Source organism: Ovis aries, chromosome 1, assembly GCF_016772045.2.
Source record: "Ovis aries strain OAR_USU_Benz2616 breed Rambouillet chromosome 1, ARS-UI_Ramb_v3.0, whole genome shotgun sequence".
In the NCBI taxonomy this organism is placed as follows: domain Eukaryota; kingdom Metazoa; phylum Chordata; class Mammalia; order Artiodactyla; family Bovidae; genus Ovis; species Ovis aries.
In genome coordinates, this window is record NC_056054.1 from 18300328 (window position 1) to 18321417 (window position 21090).

At 47.6% G+C, this 21090-nt stretch overlaps 1 protein-coding gene and 1 long non-coding RNA gene across 14 annotated transcripts in view; one reads left to right on the forward strand and one right to left on the reverse strand.

Moving 5' to 3' along the window:
• Positions 1–1649: 1649 nt before the first annotated feature.
• LOC132658170 (uncharacterized) lies at positions 1650–5045 on the reverse strand. The gene is made up of 2 exons (XR_009597355.1): positions 4852–5045; positions 1650–3960 (listed from the first exon to the last, which is right to left on the reverse strand). It is a non-coding gene; the product is annotated as an uncharacterized LOC132658170 (long non-coding RNA).
• Positions 5046–5202: 157 nt separating this feature from the next.
• The window catches only part of KDM4A (lysine demethylase 4A), a 40721-nt gene continuing 24833 nt past the window's right edge, over positions 5203–21090 (forward strand). For 2 of the 13 annotated variants that reach the window (XM_060400706.1, XM_027968852.3), the window contains exons 1-11: positions 5203–5403; positions 7569–7745; positions 8381–8556; positions 10922–11036; positions 12393–12586; positions 14653–14702; positions 15417–15520; positions 15906–16043; positions 16744–16991; positions 17692–17891; positions 18787–19163. In XM_060400706.1, the coding sequence (XP_060256689.1) occupies positions 7608–7745; positions 8381–8556; positions 10922–11036; positions 12393–12586; positions 14653–14702; positions 15417–15520; positions 15906–16043; positions 16744–16991; positions 17692–17891; positions 18787–19163 (1740 nt within the window). In that variant the 5' untranslated portion in view covers positions 5203–5403; positions 7569–7607. Of the gene's footprint in view, positions 5404–5555; positions 5600–7568; positions 7746–8380; positions 8557–10389; positions 10457–10921; positions 11037–12392; positions 12587–12608; positions 13971–14080; positions 14703–15416; positions 15521–15905; positions 16044–16743; positions 16992–17691; positions 17892–18786; positions 19164–21090 lie in introns of those variants that run through there. The other 11 variants (XM_060400739.1, XM_027968857.3, XM_060400768.1 and 8 more) reach the window with 8 other exon arrangements.

Below are 21090 nucleotides of genomic sequence, written 5' to 3' on the forward strand. Positions count from 1 at the left end.
CCAGTCAGTCCTAAAGGAAATCAATCCTGAATATTCACTGGAAGGACTGATGTTGAAGTTGAAACTCCAATACTTTGGCCACCTGATTCGAAGAACTGACTCATTTGAAAAGACCCTGATGCTGGGAAAGATTGAAGGCAGGAGGGTAAGGGGACAACAGAGGATGAGATGGTTGGATGGCATCAATGAGTCAATGGACATGAGTTTGAGTAAACTCCGGGAGTTGGTGATGGATAGGGAGGCCTGGCATGCTGCAGTCTATGGGGTGGCAAAGAGTCGGACACGACTGAGTGACTAAACTGAACTGAATTATCTATCCAAGTGAAAACATCCATTCACATGAAAACTCATACATAAATGTTGACAGAATCCCTATTCATAGTTGCCAAAAAGTGGGAAACAACCCAAATGTCAATCAATACCAAAGGATACTATTCAATACTAAAAAGAAATGAAATACTGATATATGCTATGGCATGGATGACTCTCAAAAAAATTAATGCTTAAAGTCAGACACAAAAGACCATTCACTGTATGGTTCTATTTGCTTGAAATATCCAGAAAAAGCAGTTCTATATAGATAGGAAGTAGAGTTGCCTGGGTTTGGGAGTGGGGATTGAGAGTGATTATAACTGGACATGAGGGATCTTATTGAGGTGGCAGATTTTACTGAGGTGATGGAAATATTCTGAAATGGAATTGGTTGATAGTTATGCAGTTACTATCAACCACTACAACTATGAGTTAGTGTAGTCAATGAAGCAGATGTTTTTCTGGAATTCCCTGCTTTTTCTATGATCCAATTTTGAGCATTACCTTGCTAGTATGTGAGATGAGTACAATTGTATGGTAGTTTGATCATTCTTTGTCATTGCCATTCTTTGGGATTGGAATGAAAACTGATCTTTTCCAATCCTGTGGCCAATGCTGAGTTTTCCAAATTTGCTGGCATGTTGAGTGCAGCACTTTCACAGCATCATCTTTTAGAATTTGAAACAGCCCAGCTGGAATTCTATCACCTCCACTTGCTTTGTTCATAGTAATGCTTCCTAAGGCCCACTTGACTTTGCACTCCAGGATGTCTGGTTCTAGGTGAGTGATCACACCATCTTGGTTATCTGGGTCATTAAGACCCTTTTTGTATAGTTCTCTGTATTCTTGCCATCTCTTCTTAATCTCTCCTGCTTCTGTTAGGTCCTTACCATTTCTGTCTTTTATTGTGCCCATTTTGGGGTGAAATAGTCCCTTAGTATCTCCAATTTTCTTGACGAGATCTCTAGTCTTTCTGATTCTATTGTTTCCCTCTATTTCTTTGCATTGATCACTTAAGAAGGCTTTCTTTTCTCCCCTTTGCTAGATTGTAAACACCACAAAAGCAGCTAAAGGTTTGTCCCCCTTGTAACTGGTAGGTGGAAAGATTCTGAGAGACTTCTTGCTGGATCTGATAGGAGTAACAGGTGCTGCTGATACTCTCGCTTTCCTCCATATCCCTATGAATAGGGGCAGGATGCCTGGAGCTTCAGTAATCACTTCACAGCTATGAAGTGCATATATGAAGGTCAAAGCCAGGTTGTGAAGTATGATGGAGAAAGATGAAAGGAGACAGTGTCTTTGCTGACTCTCTGGAACACTGAACCAATGCCAATAAATGCCCTTCTTCCCTTCAAACTTTTTATTACATTTGGGAGAAATAATTTGGTTTAAGTTACTGTCGCTAGGGTTTTGTATTTCTGGCAACAGAACACATTCCTAAATGATACCACCGATAAGACCCAAGTGATCCTCTTGAGATTTCTGTCTCATGGAAGACGATGGGCATGTAAACAAATCTAGGCACTTGTAAAGCACTTGCTTTGTGAACTCTGTGTGGGTGAAGTGATGGACCACATCAAGGAATCCCTAGTTGCAGACTGGTTTCTGGCTTTTTTTTTTTTTTTTTGAGGGGGGGAAAAGTGATTGGATGGATGGCTGCCTCACCGAGATAGGAGTCCTAGGAGGTGGAGCTCATTTGTGGAGTGAATAGATTAGTTCTTTATTGGGCATATGGGTTTTATATACCTGTAGCTACCCAGGTGGTGGAGGGGGTGGTGTCTGGAAATAGGAGGATATATGGATCTGAACTCAGGGGAGACTTTATTGGAATATAGAATGTATATCAGTGTGCACTCAGTGTGCACATATGAGTGAAGCCTGAGAGTGAAAGTGCATCAAGCTCTTGTTTCAGGCTTTATGCTAAGTGCTTTGTATCATCACCACCACCATCATCTTCCACCATCACAGCTAACATTTACTGAGCACTTAATACCTGCCAGCTTGACTTCTAAGTGCTCTGCCTGCAATATCTCATCCAGTTCTCACAACCAAGAAAGGGAATTGCTATTCCAATTTTATCTATAACTAAGGATTAGAGAAATTAAGTAACTTGCTCTAGGTCATAATGCTAGAGCTGTAAAACACCTAAGTGGGTTTGTAGAATAAGAAAAGAAAGAAAAGAAAATGAAGTTGCTTAGTCCTGTCCAACTCTTTGTGACTCCATGGACTGCAGCCTACCGAACTCCTCTGTCCATGGGATTTTCCAGGCAAGAGTACTGGAGTGGGTTGCCATTTCCTTTTCCAGAAAGTGAAAGTGAAGTTGCTCAGTCGTGTCCGACTCTTCGTGACCCTGTGGACTGTACCCCACCAGGCTCCTCCATCCGTGGTATTCTCCAGGTAAGAATACTGGAGTGGGTTGCCATTTCCTCCTCCAGGGATCTTCCCAAACCAGGGATCAAATCAAGGTCTCCTGCATTGCAGGCAGATGCTTTAACCTCTGAGCCACCAGGGAAGCAAGAATACTGGAGGGGGTTGCCATTTCCTTCTCCAGGGGATCTTCCCGACCCAGGGATTGAATCCGGGTCTCCCGCATTTTAGGTAGACACTTTGCCATCAGAATCACCAGGGAAGTCCTCTGGTGTAGAATGAGAGAAGAGGACAAAGGTCAGAGAGCCATGAAGACGTCAACATTTTTTTTCTTTTAAAAAATAATTTGCTTTAAAAAATTAATTTTGTAATTTAATTTTAAAAATTAACGTATCGTATACATGGAATGTTATGCACAACTTATAAGTGTATATAGCTCAAAGCACTGTGAACACACCACTGTAATAACCACCTTGCAGATGGAGAAAACAGAGTATTACTGACACCACAGAAGCATTCCTTATGCTAACCGCCGTCATTCCCTGTTCCCACCCAAAGTTAAACCCAACTTGGTCTTCTTTCACTATAGATTAGTTTGCTTCAGATGTGAACATTTAAGGGGCGAGAAAGGAAAGATGAGTGTAAAAGGGTGACTAAGATAAACTGGTCAGAGATACAGGAAGATGAAAGAGAAAGGGACTGAAGTTCCACCTACCATGCTTGCAGACCAAGGGAAAGCTACTGATACAAAGTAACAGCAATCCTGGAAAATCCTTTTTGGCCTCAGTGGGAAATGTTACAAGATTAAATTCCTGGAGTAGTTGGTAGTAAAGTGGTGCTAGTAACTGTATCCATGCCCAAGACAGCCAGTCAGTGAAACAAGCACCTGTTTGAGGGCAACACTGAGGAGAGTAGAGGGTGATTTTCCTTGTTATGTATACTCCAGGTTGGATTCTTCAGATTATTAGCAATTTTCTGAGCTAACCAATGTAATCTGTTACCTAACACAGTAGGTCAAGAGAGAAAACCTTTATAACTGTTGTGAAAGGCTATTGGTTGCCTACTCAAAAGTCATTTCCTTGTCTTTTTTTGAGAAATAACTCTGCTTTTTTAGGGAGAGGGTGGGGTTGGGGGGAGGACATAACCAGCCCCAGGGTGTGTGTGCGTGTGTTAGTTGCTTAGTCGTGTCCGGCTCTTTGCAACCCCATAGACCTCCTCCGTCCACAGGATCCTCCAGGCGAGAACACTGGAGTGGGTTGCCATTTCCTTCTCCAAAAGGAACTATAGAAAGAAAGAAAGTGAAGTCGCTCAGTTGCCTCTCAGTCTTTGCGACCCCGTGGACCGCAGCCCATTTTCCAGGCAAGAGTACTGGAGTGGGTTGCCATCTCCTCCACAGCCCCAGGGTATAAATCACAATTGCTCCACATCCATTCCATTCTACCTAATACAGTCCTTTTTGCCAACAAATATTAACTCTCATCTTTACAATAATCCTGCAAGGCAGATATTACCTTTTCCTTTTTAGTGATGCGAAAACCCAATCTCAGAGGAGCGAGTAGTTTGAACACAGATCTGACTTCACAGCTCTTTTCAGTGCACCACAGACCTACTCATCTGGGGCAATTTTGAACATCTTAATAACTCAGGTTGAGAGTATTCTTTTCCTATTTGACTTATCAGAGTGTCCTAGCTGCTTCCTCCCCCATCACCCCTGACAATGTGGGTCTCCTTAGGGCGACTCACGACCCCTCAGGGACAGTTCCTAATGATTTCCAGGAATCCTCCTCACCCTCCACAATTGTGTCTAATGACTTCCAGCATCTTCTCCCTCCTCCCCAAGAGCTACTCTTAATGACCCCCAAATCTCTGTTCACTGAGGAACAGCTTTTTAATGACCCTAAGGACATTTGCCCTCAAAACTTGTCCTAATGACCCTCAGAGCTCCCTTCCCCTTAGGAATTGCTTTCAAGAAATGTCCCGGTTTGCCGGCAAGTGAGGGGGTTCCAAAGACCCCTGATTCGCGTTTTAAAAACCGAGACAGCGCTGCGCAAACTGGGACAGGTTGGTCACCGAATCGGGCATCCTTTGACCTCAGAAGCTACCCCTAAGGGTCCGGAGCGCACTTTTACTTTAGATAAGGGTTCTACTCACCCCTCAAAAGACTGTACCTACCCTTTAGAAACATCCTACAACGGCCTCATTAGCGCCTTTACTCTGGCCAACGATCCCATTGCTAGGCACTCAACTAACTGTCTTAAGTCCAGACTAGCCACGGGCAGCCAGAAGCCCGCCTTCGATTGGCCGGCTCTGCGATTCAGCCGACGTGCTCAGTGGCCGCAGTCCCGGGTGGTACTACTTTTCCTCCTGGCAACAGCCCGAGTCGACGCTCATAGGCTGAGCAGATTGATACGCCTGGACTTTGGGGCGGCCTCACAGCGCTTTCATTGGCGAGTTGAAGCTGATGGCGGCCCCCGGATTGGTTGACTTTGTGGAGAGCTGTGCGGCTGCGCAGAGGCCGACTTTAGAGGAGGCGGAGTCTCGTCCTTCGCCGGCTGGAGAAGCAGGGTGATCGGCTAGTGGCGACAGTAGAAGTCGAGCCTTAGCCCTTTCGGGGCAGTGGGCTTTAAGTAAGAACTACAGGGTTTTTGACTCCTTTAGATTTGTTGCTTCTGTAGCCTTGACCGTGATCGCCGGTGGGGGAGGGGCGGAAAGCGGCCTTCTGCGGTGAGTGATAGGCATAGCTTTCGACCAATGGAAGCAGGAGCTTCTAAAATGAGCCCTGAGATTCGCCCTTTCCAATCTCTTTTGGCCAATGGGCGTCGGGAAGGGTGGGCGGGTCTGCTGGGCCTTATTTTCTCTTCCTGCGGCCCGGCCTCACTCGCCTAGGCGGCGGGGCCGGGAGGGCCTGGACGTCTACGCGGTGAGCCTCGGAAACCGTGGGAGCGCGGGGGCTACCTTGGGAGCGATCCCTGCGGGATCCGATGCGAGGGGAGGGAGCGGGAGTTTGAGATAGTTAGTAATAGCTGCCTTTACTGAGTTGATAAGTACCAGGCCTAGTGCTTAGCGTTTCGCTTGCATCATCTGAGTTAATCACAGCAACCCTGCGGGACAAGGAGGTTGGGATCCCCATTTTACAGGAGGAGTAACTGAGACTCGGGCAATTTACACAGCCAGGGTCACACAGCTAGTAAATGGCAGAGACTAGATCTGTATTCAGAGTTTTAATTCTGAGGCTGTGCTCTTTTAAACCACAAGGCTTTGTTGCTGCGTGGGGGAAGGAAGGTGTCAAGGAACAGGAGCTTTCCCGAGGGAATAGATTGAGGGAAGGGGATCCTAGAGTAGAAGAAAGGGAATGAGCAGATGATGTAAGAGCAAGGAACTCAGTCGTTCAGCAGTTACCGAGTGTGTGCTCTTGTGTCGTGCATTGTTCTAGGTTTTGGGCTTACAAAGATGAATAAGGCCAGAGGCAAATGAAGCCTCCTGTGGGGCTTTGGAGGCTTTGGGATGGGGCCTAACACTATGTTCACATGATTTATATGTTTTTGTAAAATTTGCAAATGTAAGATACTTTGTATTCTTTTCCTAGAAAAGGGGTCTTCAAGATTGCATAAAACTTGAGGTTCCTTTACACTTGGATCTGCCCTTGCAAAGGGCTTAGATTAAGTGGAGATTATGATGTAGGCAGCACAGAGAAATGGAGCACTGGGAATGCATTGCGGGACTTTGGGTAAATTTCCTGGTATGTAAAACAGGGATTACAGTATACCTGCCCTGCAGTTTGTCGGGGTGCATAAAAGCACCAGGCCAGGAACTCACTATAATTGGTAAAATGGAAGCTGGAGAGATGCGGGTACTGGAACTTGTCTTCTCTCCTACTTGAGACAGCTCTGCTCCATGCTGTCTTCTAGTCTTTCACTAGCTTGTTGGTATGTTGGAGGAGTTTTCCCCCTTCTGATCTCTCCAGCTCTCAAGGGGAGCTCTTGGAGCTGAACTGCCATGATCTTGGGGCCGAGATTTGGGGGAATTGAGTAAAGAAAAGGACGTAAGTTTTTTGCTTCTAAACTGACTGTTTTTAGCTGGTATGCTTGGTTCTTATTCAGTTGAAATAGTCTATTGTGTTACCAGGCAGTGGGGATGCACCCACTTAGCGGAAGGCCTCATCTAAAAACAAAGTAGTATTTATTTCACCTCCAGTCAGTTATGAAGTTTGCCCTGTACTGCCAGTTTATTGCCTGTTTTAATTTTGTTGAGTTCTGGGTACAGTGCAATTGAACTAGTCTCTACCTTGATTTCATGTAACTGTGCTGAAACTGCGTTTAGGTGTAGCTATGAGAACAATTTCATTTAAGGGTTTTAAAAATCATAGCTCTGGCTACTAATATCAGGATGCTTTTTAGCCCTTTAACTTTGTAATCTTGTAGCTAAGTAACTTTTCTTAAGAATCTAGAATCCTGTTTGAAATCTGTGCCTTAGAAGGAAGCCCATAGATAGATTTTTATTTAAAAAAATCAGATTGTAGTATATTAAGCTTAATACTTAGAATTAATTAGCCAAGTATGAAGGAGGGAGCAGCTGTAAAGATGGGCGGGGCAGCTGCTTTGTCAGATGGGACCAACAACCAAATGATTAGTTTCCCTTTTTTAGTTGAGACAATGTCTCCATTAAATCAGGTTTGAATACATGCAATTTTGATACATCAGAATCATTTAAGCAAAAGCTTTTCTATCCATTTATCTTATTTAAATAACCTGCCCCAGGCAGATTCCAGGTGTGAGGTCTTCTCGGTGCTGCAGACTTTCTTCCTCTTTCACTGTTTTCTGCACTGACATTCCAGCATTCAGTCTTAATTACATTTTGTATAATTTTATGCTCTTAATGTATGTCTTCAGATTCCTGCCTGACCAAAGTGACCTCAAAAAGGAGGGAAGATGGCTTCTGAATCTGAAACCTTGAATCCCAGTGCTCGGATAATGACCTTCTACCCGACTATGGAGGAGTTCCGAAACTTCAGTCGTTACATTGCTTATATTGAATCCCAAGGAGCTCATCGGGCTGGGCTGGCTAAGGTGAGGGGTGGAGGCCTTTGGGACCAAGGGCGGCAGTAAGATTTTTCCTAAATGAAGCCTTGAAGAACAGTTTTACTGAAAGGCAGATGGGGTGGTAGTTGAATATTTGCTGTCCTATTTAAAAGTTAATTCCTTTCGTTAACATCTGAAACATCACTTTTTTGGGTTAGAGGAGAGCTGTTGGGAATCTTTAAAAGGGAGGGAAAGAGCCAATGTCCCAGGGCCAGCTGCTTCGGTGCTTCCATCTCTTGGTGGAGAGGGTGTTTTCATCAATCCAACTTCTCTCTTTCTCGGTTTCCCGCATTCCGCATTCTCATAGTAATTTGGCTTCCCATATGAGCTTTCTGTTAGATTGAGAGAAAATCAACTCTTCAACCTCCTCTCTTGGTGCCCAGAGAATATTCTGAGGCTGAAAATGAATGAATATTCCTTACTTTAGGTCATTGCACCTTGGCAGCTAGTTGGTGGCAGAACTGGATCAGGGCTAGCTTGACAGTGTGACTTTTGCCGTGTTTGAGTGAACATGGTTAAATCCACGTGACTTTCTAGTAAAATCGGCTGTTGGCCTGCACACTTGGTAGACTCTGATCAGCTTGCCAGGTTTCTGATCTCTTTGTTCCTTGTGTTTCCTACAGGTTGTTCCTCCAAAGGAGTGGAAGCCACGAGCCTCCTATGATGATATTGATGACCTGGTTATTCCTGCCCCCATTCAGCAGCTGGTGACGGGGCAGTCTGGCCTCTTTACTCAGTACAACATACAGAAGAAAGCCATGACTGTGCGAGAGTTCCGCAAGATAGCCAACAGTGATAAGTGAGTGAAGCACGTTCCTTTTAGCATCTGGACCTTACATTTCGTGGGCAGAGTGGTCTTCAAGACTGCTGCCATCATAGTGAAGTCCCCTTTGCTCAGCTCCCGCTTTTCTCTGTCTCCTTTGCTGTTCTTTGCACAGAAACATTTCTCTTCTTAGTACACAGTCACAGTCTAAACTCGTCTGTGTTTTTACGTAGAGTAATCCCATTGCTTTTCCTTCAAAAGTAGGACTTAATAATTTGCAAGGTTGCAAAGGGGAAACTTGGAGTTGGTTCAGAGGCGCTTTGGCCAGATGTATCGATAACACCCACTTATCAAAAAGTGGCCTCAGTAAGTTAATCGCTTCCTTCTGGGTCCTTCTGTCTTTAATTATGTCAAACTCCTCACTACCTATCTCATTTTTTCTATGACATTAACCGAAGGTGAGTAAACTAACAAGCTGTCTGCTGTTTTCTGTCACTCCATGATCATTGCGACATTCTTGTCTCTGTTGGAAGCATCCTTATTTAGGTCCACTGTTTTCCATTGTTTTCCTGTACTGTTTTTAATAATTTCGCTCTCATTAGATCTCAGAGTTACAGAGAATCAATTGTGCATTCCCCTTGTTGGACTCTGACTAGTCATTCTTACCCTCTTGCTTGAATCTTTTCCTTTCCCTTGTGTGTCTTCATTTTGAGGGTCCATAAGGGATTCGTCCCTCCCCCCACTCCTTGCTTTTTCTCCTGAGTCCTTTTTGGTCCACACACGGCTTGGTTTCAGCCGGTCAGATATTGGGTGCCTCCGGCTCCAGCTTGGCCGTGGAGGAGCCTCGGGGAGAGCCTCAGCTCGCCAGGCTTCACACTTAGAGTGCTTTGTTATCTCACATCAGGTCTCACTCTTGCTCCATCTGTGCTCTGCGTCTTTTCCTTGGACTTATCACAGTTCTGAATGTGGGCTCCCAGTTTTCTTGGCAGCCTAACTCTTAAAGCATCTCCTTTGCTGGCCAACCTGCTGTCTAATTAGAGAATCTGTGTAAAAGCCTGTTGAAGCTTGTGCTGTGCTCCGCAGCTGTGAGCCTGTGGTGTCCTTCGGTCTGCTTCCTAGCTCTGCACTGGGCCAGGCACACTGGCTTTGTTTCTCCTGGGGTTGGTCTCATTCAGTCCCTGCCTGCCCACGCCTCAGGTCTTTTAATCTCATCTCATTAACATATAGTAGGCCTTGCCTTTCAGGAAATCTGTTTTTAAATCAGTTAGTCTTGTGTCTTATCTCTTCATCTGAAATACAACCAGTTCTTAATCTGCATGATCAGCCAGCTTTAAGAAAACCCAGTAGGTAACAACCTAAATTTATAAAGCAGATCAGTTGGAAGTAGTTATTTGTATTGAAAGGGAACTTGAGAGTTCTAAACTTCATTAGGTTGACATCAAAATGTAAGGCAGCATTTAAAGTAAGATTTTTTTTTTACCTCCCAGTTAACCTCATTATCTCCACACAATTTCAGTTTGGTCTTCCATTCCTTATCATATATATATATATTTTTGCTGAGTTATATACTATGTATTTTCAAATACTTACTAGGTTTACACGTTACTCTTTAAATTGTGTAATACTTTTTAAGTGGTTTGAATTTTTAAAAAGTTTACTTTGGAATAAGTTCTCAGTATGTGATTTTATTGAGCTAAAGAATATAGATATTTTTAACAGTATTATGTGGAGATATATATGGATAGGTGTGTGTGTGTGTTTGAGCATATGTATATACTTGTATTTCGCTCAGTGGAACATTTGATATGCAAAAATCTGTTTTTATGTTTTTAAGACTATTATATTTTTATTAAACTATTTTGTTTTCAGGCATGCTTATTTGTTGGATGTTAGCCACACTGCATAGGATGGTGGGAATGCAGCAGAGACAATTCAAGTGAGCCCTCTTGGAGACACTTCCTTAGAGTGCAGGGAAGTGACTGCTATTCCAGGGCCTCACCTCTCCATGTGTGGGCGGGTTTTTGGTTGTCTGTGGATACACAGGGATTTGCAGTTGTTGATTCTCACAAGTTTGTAAGCCTGTTTTCCCCCTGGGTGGCCAGGCCACTCCCGAGTGGGGCAGGGAGTAGTTTTAGTAGGGTCTTTTAAAAGAGTGGAGGATAGCATTCTTAAGGAAGATGGGCTTACATCTCGGTGTATGTTACCTTCCTTGGGCCTGGTACCCATAGAAGGTAGGTTGAGGGAGTTAGCGGAACCTTGAAGGCCAAAGTTGTGTCTTGTTCCTTTGAAATGTCTTGCTGTCCCTGGAACAGGGGATTGTGTCTGTGCTATCCATGATGCCCGATGAATTTAGTCTCTTATGAGTGGCTAACCCTTTTTTTTTTTTTTCCACTTTTGAAAGGTACTGTACCCCACGCTATAGTGAATTTGAAGAGCTTGAACGGAAATACTGGAAAAATCTCACGTTCAATCCCCCAATCTATGGTGCAGATGTGAATGGCACTCTCTATGAAAAGGTGAAAGTCACTGGAATCTCTTTGCAGCGTTTTTGCAGTTTTGTGATTTGATACCATTTTCATCTGCCCAGCATGCAATAGACACCTAAAAGCTGTTTGTCTGTTTTGTTTTTTTCCTTTTTTTTTCTTTTAAACTATTTTCTCCATTTGGCTGCATAGGTCTTAGTTGCATCTCACAAGATCTTCATTCTTGGTGGTGGCACGCAGGATCTTTAGTTGCAGCATGTGGGGTCTAGTTCCTTGAACCTGGGTCCCTGCATTAGGAGAACTGACTCTTGACCACTGGATTGCAAGAGAAGTTCCCCTAAAAGCTGTTTTGCTGAATGGGTGTTTGCACAAAAGAGTGGTCCACCACCAGCTGATGGGCTGTGCTCACTTAATGGGGTAGTTTTGCATGTGACTGAATTTTATTTCTCCCACTCTACATGTGAATTGGATAATATGGTGTTCTTTGCAAGGGCCATTAGAATAGTCTGTGGGTGGTAGCTCTTATGAGTTCTAGAGAGGGTGGGATCACAGTAAATGAAATTTTGGGGAGGGCAATGTGGTTTCTGTGGAAAAAAAGATCACTGACTAATATAATGAAAAGGATATATATTTAAGAAAAGAAACATTTAGATTTTGAGAATCTTCCAACAAGATTCTATAGAAAAAGCTGTTTTTTAACGAATTGCATTGGCTTAGGATATAGTAGTTTTGGACAGCCTTACATGTGGTGCAAAAAGGGCTATTTGGGACCGTTTTAGGATGATTTGAAAAATCTGTAGAGTGTTTCAGGGATTATCACTCAGATTATTGTTTTTGTAAATTATTTGAAGGAAGGCGTTTGAAAAGTGGATTCCGATTTTGCTGTTGACGATCGGGTGGTGGGAAGTGAAGCTTGTAGGCATAAATCCTTCACAGGAGCTGGGCTTCTCGATGACCTTTTTAACTCAGGGTAACACTGTAGACTTTTTACTGAAGACACTGCCTGGTGGAAATAAGGGCTAGGCAAGTCACAAATTAGTAAATTCCACGCTTTGTATTTGTTGTAATTGGAGAGGTCTTTTCCTCTTGTGACCCAAGTTTATTTGGGTTCTGTTCAAACTGTTCATCTTGAGTTTAGAACAGGTGGCTGTCACCTCCCTTTCTCCTCTTTGACTTACTAGTGTTCAGTGTCATTTTGCTCTTTGGGGGTATAATGGCATCAATTCCAGTGGCAGCTCTGAACAGCGAGTGAGGGGTGCTGTGGTCTTTATGTCCACACAGTTTCAACAGTATGCCAAATCTTTGTTAAAGTGACAGCTCACCTGTGACCTGCTCTGCAGTTGGTGGGTTCAGAGCCTCAGTTTTTATTCAATCTGACATCCTCCGCAGCACGTAGATGAGTGGAATATTGGCCGGCTGAGAACCATCCTGGACTTGGTGGAGAAGGAGAGTGGGATCACCATTGAGGGTGTGAATACCCCGTACCTGTACTTCGGCATGTGGAAGACATCCTTCGCCTGGCACACCGAAGACATGGACTTGTACAGCATCAATTACCTGCACTTCGGAGAGCCCAAGTCCTGGTAAAGTTGGCCTGCATTTGGCACCGGGGCTGGTCAGCTCTGTGTGCACATGGACCACCTTGGGATGGAGATAAAATACAGATACTGGTTCAGCAGGGTCGGGGTGGGACTGGCGTGTTAAACGTTTTCTTCCGACTTTGAAGCAGCGAGGTGCTGTTAGAGCGCTGGGGCTCTCCCTGTCCTTGGCTGTCCCTGCCCTTGGAGCAGCAGGTTTTAGAGGGCAGGGCACCTAGTCCCATCATGTGGAAACGGAAGGTGGCTGAGTCACCGAGAGCCGCGGGGGCTCTCCCAAGCTCTCCCACTGCTGTCTGATTTCTTTTTCTGAACAGGCCTGAGGCATTTCTTAGAGGCAGATTTCCAAGACTGGAGTCGCTCCTTCAGATGATAGAAAGCTTTCTTTTCCTCATGGAAAAAATATTTGGTGAGCAGCAGTGTGTGCCTAACCCACGAGGGGGCGCGTGGTCACTCGGCATCCTGCAGCCGCAGTCTGGCTGGGGAGGCAGATTCGCCCTCTCGTCCGCCTGCTCCCACCCATCCATCTCAGCATGTCAGCGAAGGTGGTGCCTTCAACAGAGCATAGGACCGATGAGGCGCTCACCCTCATACAGATAGGAGACTGATCAAGAGAGAGAAGGAGGGAGAAGAGCTGTGACGGGGAACAGTGGGTGCAGTAGGTCCACACAGGAAGGCATGTGAACGCTGGGCCTAGAGAAGGCTCCCCTGGAAGAGGTGATGGCCGAGCTGAGGCCTCGCACATGAGGATGTGGCTGGGTGGGGTGGTGGTGGGTTAGGAGTGGGGACAGGAAAGCGTGTCTGGGTGTTTGTAGCAACACATGCAAAGACTTGGGAGTGAACACAGTGTGTTGAGTAACTAGAGGAAGTCCTCTGTGCTCTGGGTGCCGATTATGAGGATGGAGGCGCGAGGAGGCCGGAGGGGACACTGACCAGGTCTTGCGGAGTCATGGAAGCTGTGTCTGTCTCCATTCCTTTCCCAGCCTCTTCAGCCACGTCCTGTCCCAGGGGTTTTCTTCTGTTCTGTCAGATGCCTTTCCAGTTTCCAGTCTTGGGGTGGGGCACCCTTTTGAGCCAGTGATTACCCCCTGACTATTGACCCAGTTCCTTAGAAGCTAGACTTCTATCAAGAGTCAGTAACATTTGTGTCTTGCCCACGTTTACTCTGAAGTTCCTGAAACTAGACTTTGTTACTACATACACTCTTTAGGTCACCTGAAGTGGTTCCTCCAGAGACGTCTATGCAGGGTTGCCTGATGGATCCCAGAGCCCTTTAGGTGATAGTTTCCTCATCTGTTTTGTTTCATAACAAAACTGTTTGGGATGGGAAGGTTTTGTTGTTGTGGAATCATCTTTAGAACGCATTATAAAGGTAAAATAGACTTACTGTGAGTTTCTGAATATGAAGTTTTAACAGTTTTGCAAAAGTTTTAAATAGTCTTCTATGTGTTTTTTAGTTTTTCCTTTTGTTTCTTAATGAAGGGCAATCCTATGGTGTCTGGATACCCACAGTGTTGGAGGCGTGAGTGGCTACTGGATAATCAGTGCACTGTTGAGGAGACGAAGGGAAATGGGCTCTTCAGCAGATGGGGGCCAGGTCTCTGGTACCTAATCCATCGTCACCTTGTTGCCCATTTTTCTCTCTCTATCCCATCCCAGTTAAGCCTTTCGGGCTCTGCCAGGAGCACTTTAATGCCATCCTCCTCCTCTCTCTCTCTTTTTTTTTTTTCTTTGTTTAAGTTTTATTGCATGAATAACATTATAAAGGAGAGCAACGTTGAGTGTGTGCCATAAATCCTGGTTCATGGTAACTATTGAATAAACGTTTTGTTAATGAATATAAAAGATAAAAATCGCTTGCCCTTCAGTGTGGGTTCCCCACTCCAGTGCCCAGACAGTCTAATACGTCATTTCTCCAGATCCCTTTCTAGTTCTTGTGGTCGGGAAGTTGAAAAGTCTGATATTTCGAGCTGTTCTGAGAGTGGGCACGAGCCCTTGGGCCCCTTCCCGGGCCAGCTCTCTGCTCAGTGGCCGCTGCTTCTGTGTGCTTGCAGGTACTCCGTCCCGCCCGAGCACGGAAAGCGGCTGGAGCGCCTGGCCAAAGGTATGGTGGTGTTCACTCCTTGGGTGGGGTCAGACCTGCCAGGGAGCTGCGCTCGTGGCTCTCGGATGTCCACTTTCAGTGGTCCTTTCTTAAGCCCACACGTTGGGGGTGAGCCAGACTGCCAGTTTGGGTACATCTCAGAGCAGGTGAAATCACAGCCTTTCCCCACTTTGTCCTGGGAAGGGGCTTAGTAAGTGTTAGACTGTCTTTGCCTCGGTTTCATCATGCATGGGTTTGTTTGACCAGGGATAGTGTACTGGTCACCTTGGGTCTGGTTCTTTCACCAAAATCCCAGTTGGTCACGTCAAAGTTGAATCTCATGCTTTGGTTCTTGTTAGTGGACTCCAGTAGATTTGTACCTCTAGAGAGCTTATTTCACAAGCACTTGTCATGTGTGCTATAGATATGTTACTAACAAAAGATTGAGGGTCCTGGTGAATGGAGAAAGGCTCTTAAGTAGTTTTAAAACTCTTTATGAGAAGAGAGGCTGCCAGGGCAATCCCCCAAGCAGGATTTGATGACCCCTACACCGGGGACAGCCCAGAGGCTCATCACAGAATGCTAGGACTGGCCTGGAGCTAGAATAATCTGTGGTGATCATCTTGGTGATTCATCCTCCTTACATTTAGATGAGATGCGCTGTGTGAAGTGACTCCAGGGTTACAGAGCCAGTGTGGAGCCGTGTATTAACTGTACTTGTTTTCAATTAAACAGGCTTCTTCCCAGGCAGTGCTCAAAGCTGTGAGGCTTTTCTCCGCCATAAGATGACCTTGATTTCTCCTTTAATGCTGAAGAAATACGGAATTCCCTTTGACAAGGTGAGCGGACTGCGCACACAGCAGTCCTTGGCGTACACGGAAACCCCTCTTTCTGGCGTGTGTTTCACAGGGAGCTTTATTCTACTTGCTCTTCTGTACCAGGTGTGGGCCAGGACTAATCTGTGTCACCTTTGGATCTCAATGCATTAAAGGTGGGCGCCACCCTCCTGCTGCCAGAGGAGGGTCAAGCCCTCTTGAACAGCATTAATCCAGAGGAGTCATTAATTACAGTCATGGTGTCTGATGTGCGGGGACTTTGCATGTCGCAGAAGACACTAAGACCCCAGTAGCTTTGTGACCTGTCCCTGGTCACTGAGTGGTGGCTGAGCTGGAGCCCAGCATTCCTGCCCTTTACTTCAACTGCTTCCTGTTTGCTCTTGTTCAGGTGACTCAGGAAGCTGGAGAATTTATGATCACTTTCCCTTACGGCTACCATGCTGGCTTTAACCACGGCTTCAACTGTGCCGAGTCCACCAACTTTGCTACCCGGCGGTGGATCGAGTATGGCAAACAAGCTGTGCTGGTAAGTCCACTGTTTTCCTTCATAAAAACTGTGTCTAAAAACAACTGATTGAGCCAGCCAGCCTTCTTAGGTACACTGGCTGGTGTTTCTTTGGGCTGCTGGAATTGAGAAACAGAGTGGCAGGGAACATGCAAAAGTACCAGCATCTTGTGTTCACAAAGAGTGTTTAAAAACTGGTTTAGGTTTGAACTGTATAAAAGGAGGTTTCCGTGCTTGAGTTCACTGGGTATTAACCCTGCACCCACACACACAGCGCTGTTTCTTGCTCTAGCTGCTCTGGGTGTTCACCGCCGAGGAGAAACCTGATGGGCTTCCCTTTTACTTTAAGGAAGCAGCAAGGCTGGACTTTTGGCCAGGAGTAGACTTGTTCCTGAGGTCCCGGCCTGAATAGACGGCAGAGGGAAGGTGGACGTTGACCGTCCCGGGTTTAATGCTGAGCCTTGTCTCTTAACTCTTCTCCATGCGCCCCTGGCTAGCGTCCCAGTTGATTCACCCCAGTGCCATGTGCCCTCTGCCCTTTTCTCCCTGCTTCCTTTCATGTGTGAAGGCTCTGTGTGGACGCGATGCCCTCAGCCTGTGAACTCAAACAGTTCAACCTGAAACTGTTCTCTTTTTCCCTTTGGTGGGAAAGGGTGGGAGAGAGGGGTGGGGGGAGCTGGGGAAGGGTCTCACCTGGAACCCCTCTGGCGCCTTGCAACAGTGCTCCTGCAGGAAGGACATGGTGAAGATCTCCATGGACGTGTTTGTGAGGAAGTTCCAGCCAGAAAGGTACAAGCTCTGGAAAGCTGGGAAGGACAGCACCATCATCGACCACACTCTGCCCACGCCAGAAGCGGCTGAGTTTCTTAAGGAGAGTGAACTGGTCCCGAGAGCCCAGAAGGAGGAGGATTGCCCAGAGGAGGAGACAGAGGGGCTGGAGGATGGAGAGGAGGGCGACCTGAGGAGGAGGTAACCCCGTAGCCCTTGGGCCCAGCTGCCTGGGTGGGGTGGGGTGGAGTAGGGGACCGTCTGGTAGGTCCCGTCACCTGCTGAGGGGCTGCTTCTGAGCAGGGTGTTTGAGCACAGCTGAGGGAAGGTTCTTCATGTTGCAGGCTCCAGAATCCTCAGGTGTTCAGACCCTTCCTCACAGCTGCACGCAGAAGTGATGGCACCTCTCCTTGGGCCATAGTCACCTGGAGGGAGGCTCACATGTCTGTGGGGGCATGGCTCCCTCAGAGCCAGAGAAGCCCCCCTTCTTGCTGCCGCCTGAGGGCTTTTTCTAAAGGAGAGCGTGGTACAGGGAATGAGGCTGGTGAGGGCAAGGGGCAGTGTCGTCAGCGTCTCAGCCACAGGGCCTGTCCTCAGCAGCTCTCCAGCCGGGGCTGTGTGGGGAAGACAGGAGGAACGTTCATGGGGTACCTGCCGCACGCAGGCGTTCTGCGCGTGCTCAGCACAGCTTTTCCCGAGCCTCACGTCAGCTCTGTGAGGCGGGGCAGTGACATCCCTGATTGCACTTGATCGAACAGGCTCGGGGCTGTGAGGTCCCTGGTCTTGGGCGGCTCTCAAGTGTGAAGCAGGCTCTGGCGGTTCCTGTCAGGTTGCGTGGGGATGTGCTTATGTAAGCAGATATAGACACTGGCTCTTAAAAAGTGTGCACTCCTCCTTGCAGCCTGGCCAAGCACCGGATCGGGACAAAGAGGCACCGCGTTTGTCTTGAAATCCCGCAGGAGGTGAGTCAGAGTGAGCTCTTCCCCAAGGAGGAGCTGGGCTCTGGACAGTACGACATGGCAGAGTGCCAGGCTGCCCTCGCTCCCGTGAGGCCCACCCACAGCTCCGTGCGCCAAGTCGAGGACGGCCTCACCTTCCCAGGTGAGTTGGTCGTGGTATTTTTTTCCCCCACAGCCCTAACCGTTGGACGCCAGGTCACTGCAGGGTCGCAGGCATGACGTGAGGGAGGTGGGCCTGTGAGCAGGTGGTGACCGGAGTGTGGGAAGCACTTTGGGCGGGGACACTCAGGGTCACGGAGGGACGTGGGGGAAGGCCCACAGCTGTTCAGGGAGCTGGCCGTGGTACCCTGAGATTTGAGCAGGGGGTGGGAAGGGTAGGAGACAGGTGTGCCACAGGAGCTGCGCCTTGAGATGTTGGATGAAACAGCGTGGGGACCGCCTGCCTGCCTTCTGAGAGCTTGCTCACTGGGGGCCCGAGGGGCGGTTGGTGTTTCAGGAAGGGATGGCGTGGTCCAGCACCGTGTTTGAAAGCCTTCCCACGGATGGTTATCGAGGGTAGATTTATTTGGAAGGAGCTGGTTTCAGCCTCGGGTCAGGCCCCGCTTGGGGGACCTCTGCGTGGACAGGATTCCTCTGGGTGTGTGCTGGGAGCCATTGGCACTGCGGGCCCAGCTTCTTCCGTGAAGCAGACTTCTGGCCTGGCTCGCTGGGTCTCCGCTGACCTGAGGGGACTTCTGGGGAAGGGACAGCTGCCGTGTGCTGTGTGCCAGGCTGTGCTCCCACCTCATATGTCGCAGTCTTATTTAAGAATCCTGGTGGGAGGTGGTAGCATCTTCACATCACAGAACAGGAAACCGGAGGCCCAGAGAGGCCAAGCAGCTTGCCCCAGATCGCACAGGGACCCCCGTTATGGTGGGGCCAAAGAGTTGGAAACCAGGCCTTCCTCGGCGCCCACGTTCTTCGGTCTGTGTCCCTCTCTCAGGGTTGAGATGTGCAGGAGGGAGTGGGCTCCATCCAGCGTGTCTTGTGTGTTTCAGATTATTCTGACTCCACCGAAGTCAAATTTGAAGAGCTTAAAAACGTCAAGCTGGAAGAGGAGGACGAGGACGAGGAAGAGGAGCATGAATCGGCTGCCTTGGACCTTTCTGTGAACCCAGCTTCTCTCGGGGGACGCCTCGTCTTCTCAGGCTCCAAAAAGAAATCGTCTTCCAGCCTGGGCTCCGGTTCTTCACAGGATTCTGTTTCTTCCGATTCTGAAACCAGCGAGCCTCTGTCCTGCCGAGCCCAAGGGCAGACAGGAGTCCTCACTGTGCACAGCTATGCCAAAGGGGACGGCAGGGTCCCCTCGGGAGAGCCGTGTGCCAGAAAGAAAGGGGGCGCCACCCGGAGCATCAGTGAGAGGGAACTGGCCGAGGTATGGGTGCTGGGGTGGGCCGAAGGGGGGGGGGGCTCCTGTAGGGTCCCAAATGGCAGGAGGAGACCCTCAGGATGGACCTCCAGCCTGCAGTTGTATCAAGCAAAAGCCAGGTGGCATTGGGTCACTTTAGCTTATTTTTTGCTGGGAGGGTTTTTTTTTTTTCCCTGTTATCTCTATGTGACTATTGCTCCAAAGAATGGCTTTGTGGCTTCCCTGGCCACCCTCAGTGGATCTTCAGTTGAGCGGGGCACATGCTCTGACCCTCCTGGCCTTAGGGGCACAGGGTTAGAGCAGCAGTGTTTGCAGCCTGGCGTTTGAGGGTTGGAATGACGTGGCCTCTCTTGCCCTGGGCTGCCCTGGGAGTTTTCCGGCCACGCCCCATGTTCATCCTCCCCCTCCGGGTACGACACTGCTGACAGCATCCTTTTGGAGACCAGGATGAATCCCAGAGCCGTCAACAAGGACATGTTTGCTCAGGCTTCTTCCCAGAACACGCTGTTGCCAGAAGCTATGTTTTCTGTTTGTTCTGTGTAGAAAGGCGCTTGGTGAGTCTACGTAGGGTCCAGCAGGGCCGCATTGGGTATAGCCCAACTCAGGCCTGCCCAGGTGACCTCTCTCTCCAGCCTCACAGCCTGTGGTGAAGTTGCAGCTGGGCTGAGGGTTGAGGTGGGGCCACTGGCAGATTGTAGGAGTGAGCACAGAGAGGCTCTCCTTGATTCCCTGTTCCCTTCACCTTTGGAAAATTTGTCTTTTAAAAGTTTTTATTTGCTTTTTAAAAAAACTTTTCATTTTGTTTTGGAGTATAGCCGAATAACAGTCTTGTGATAGTTTCAGCTGGACAGCAGAGCAACTCAGCCAAAGCATTGTTAAAGTATACACAAACAGAATACTGTCACGAGACCGCTGTGTGCACGCATTATCCCGGTGTGCGTGCGTTATCTCTGTGTATTAACATTTGACGTGCTGGCTTTATCTTTTCTTTGCCTGAAGTACTCATGCTTTGTCCTTATTCAGATTCTCCTAGTTTCTCAGCAGTGCCTTTCTGTGGTTAGTTTGCTGCTTGTCTTTAACACCCGTATGATCTTTCTTTCTGTTTTTTCTGCATCTCAGGCTCAGTTTCTGTAGATGCTGTTTCTCCATGTGGAGTCCCTCCTTCCCTCTCATGCGTGGTGCAGTCTGGTGAGCCAGTGACCCCAGTGTCTCCTTCCCTGCTTTCCCGTCGCCTCTGACCCCCATTCCCTGCCCTCCTGTGGTCACTTCTACAAGCGAGGGCTCTTCCACTTGGAAAGCAGAGTCCCTTCTGTTCCTCGTGGCAGCGTCCCAGTCATCATTTCACAAAGTTCTGTGTGCTCTGCATCTTGCTGTCTGTGCAGGCCACACCGTCCTTGGGCACTGTCCTCCTGATGTGTGCAACCACAGAAGCTGCTGACAATAGCAAGGACGTACTAGAGAGTAAATACTCTATAGTATTGAGGCCATATATTAATATATATAGTTATTAATTATATGTTATTAATCTTACGTGGTGTCAAGTTTTTTCTAAGGTTGGTTTTTTTTCTTAGGTGGTAGCAGGGCAGTAAATAAATAACAGCCTTTTTTTTTTCCTCTCCCAAATTAGGAACCCGTAAAATTGTGGATACAGGACGTGGGCATATGGAGCTCAGAATGTCACTTTGTCACCAGTTAAAATGGTTGAGGAGAGTGGTTTCTGACCCGTGGCCAAGTAGCCCTGCTGCTTGTTTACCCTCAGTTAGAGAGATGACCCGTCTGGTCACAGGCAGCCCTGGACCGCTCAGGGTCCCCTCACGGGAACAGAGTGTCTCCCAGTCTTGTGTCTTTCTGCGTGTTGTACACAGAGGCAGCAGTGCGTTCCCTCTGTAAGAGGCAGATCCCAGTGAAGCCAAAGCCAGGAATCCTCCCATGG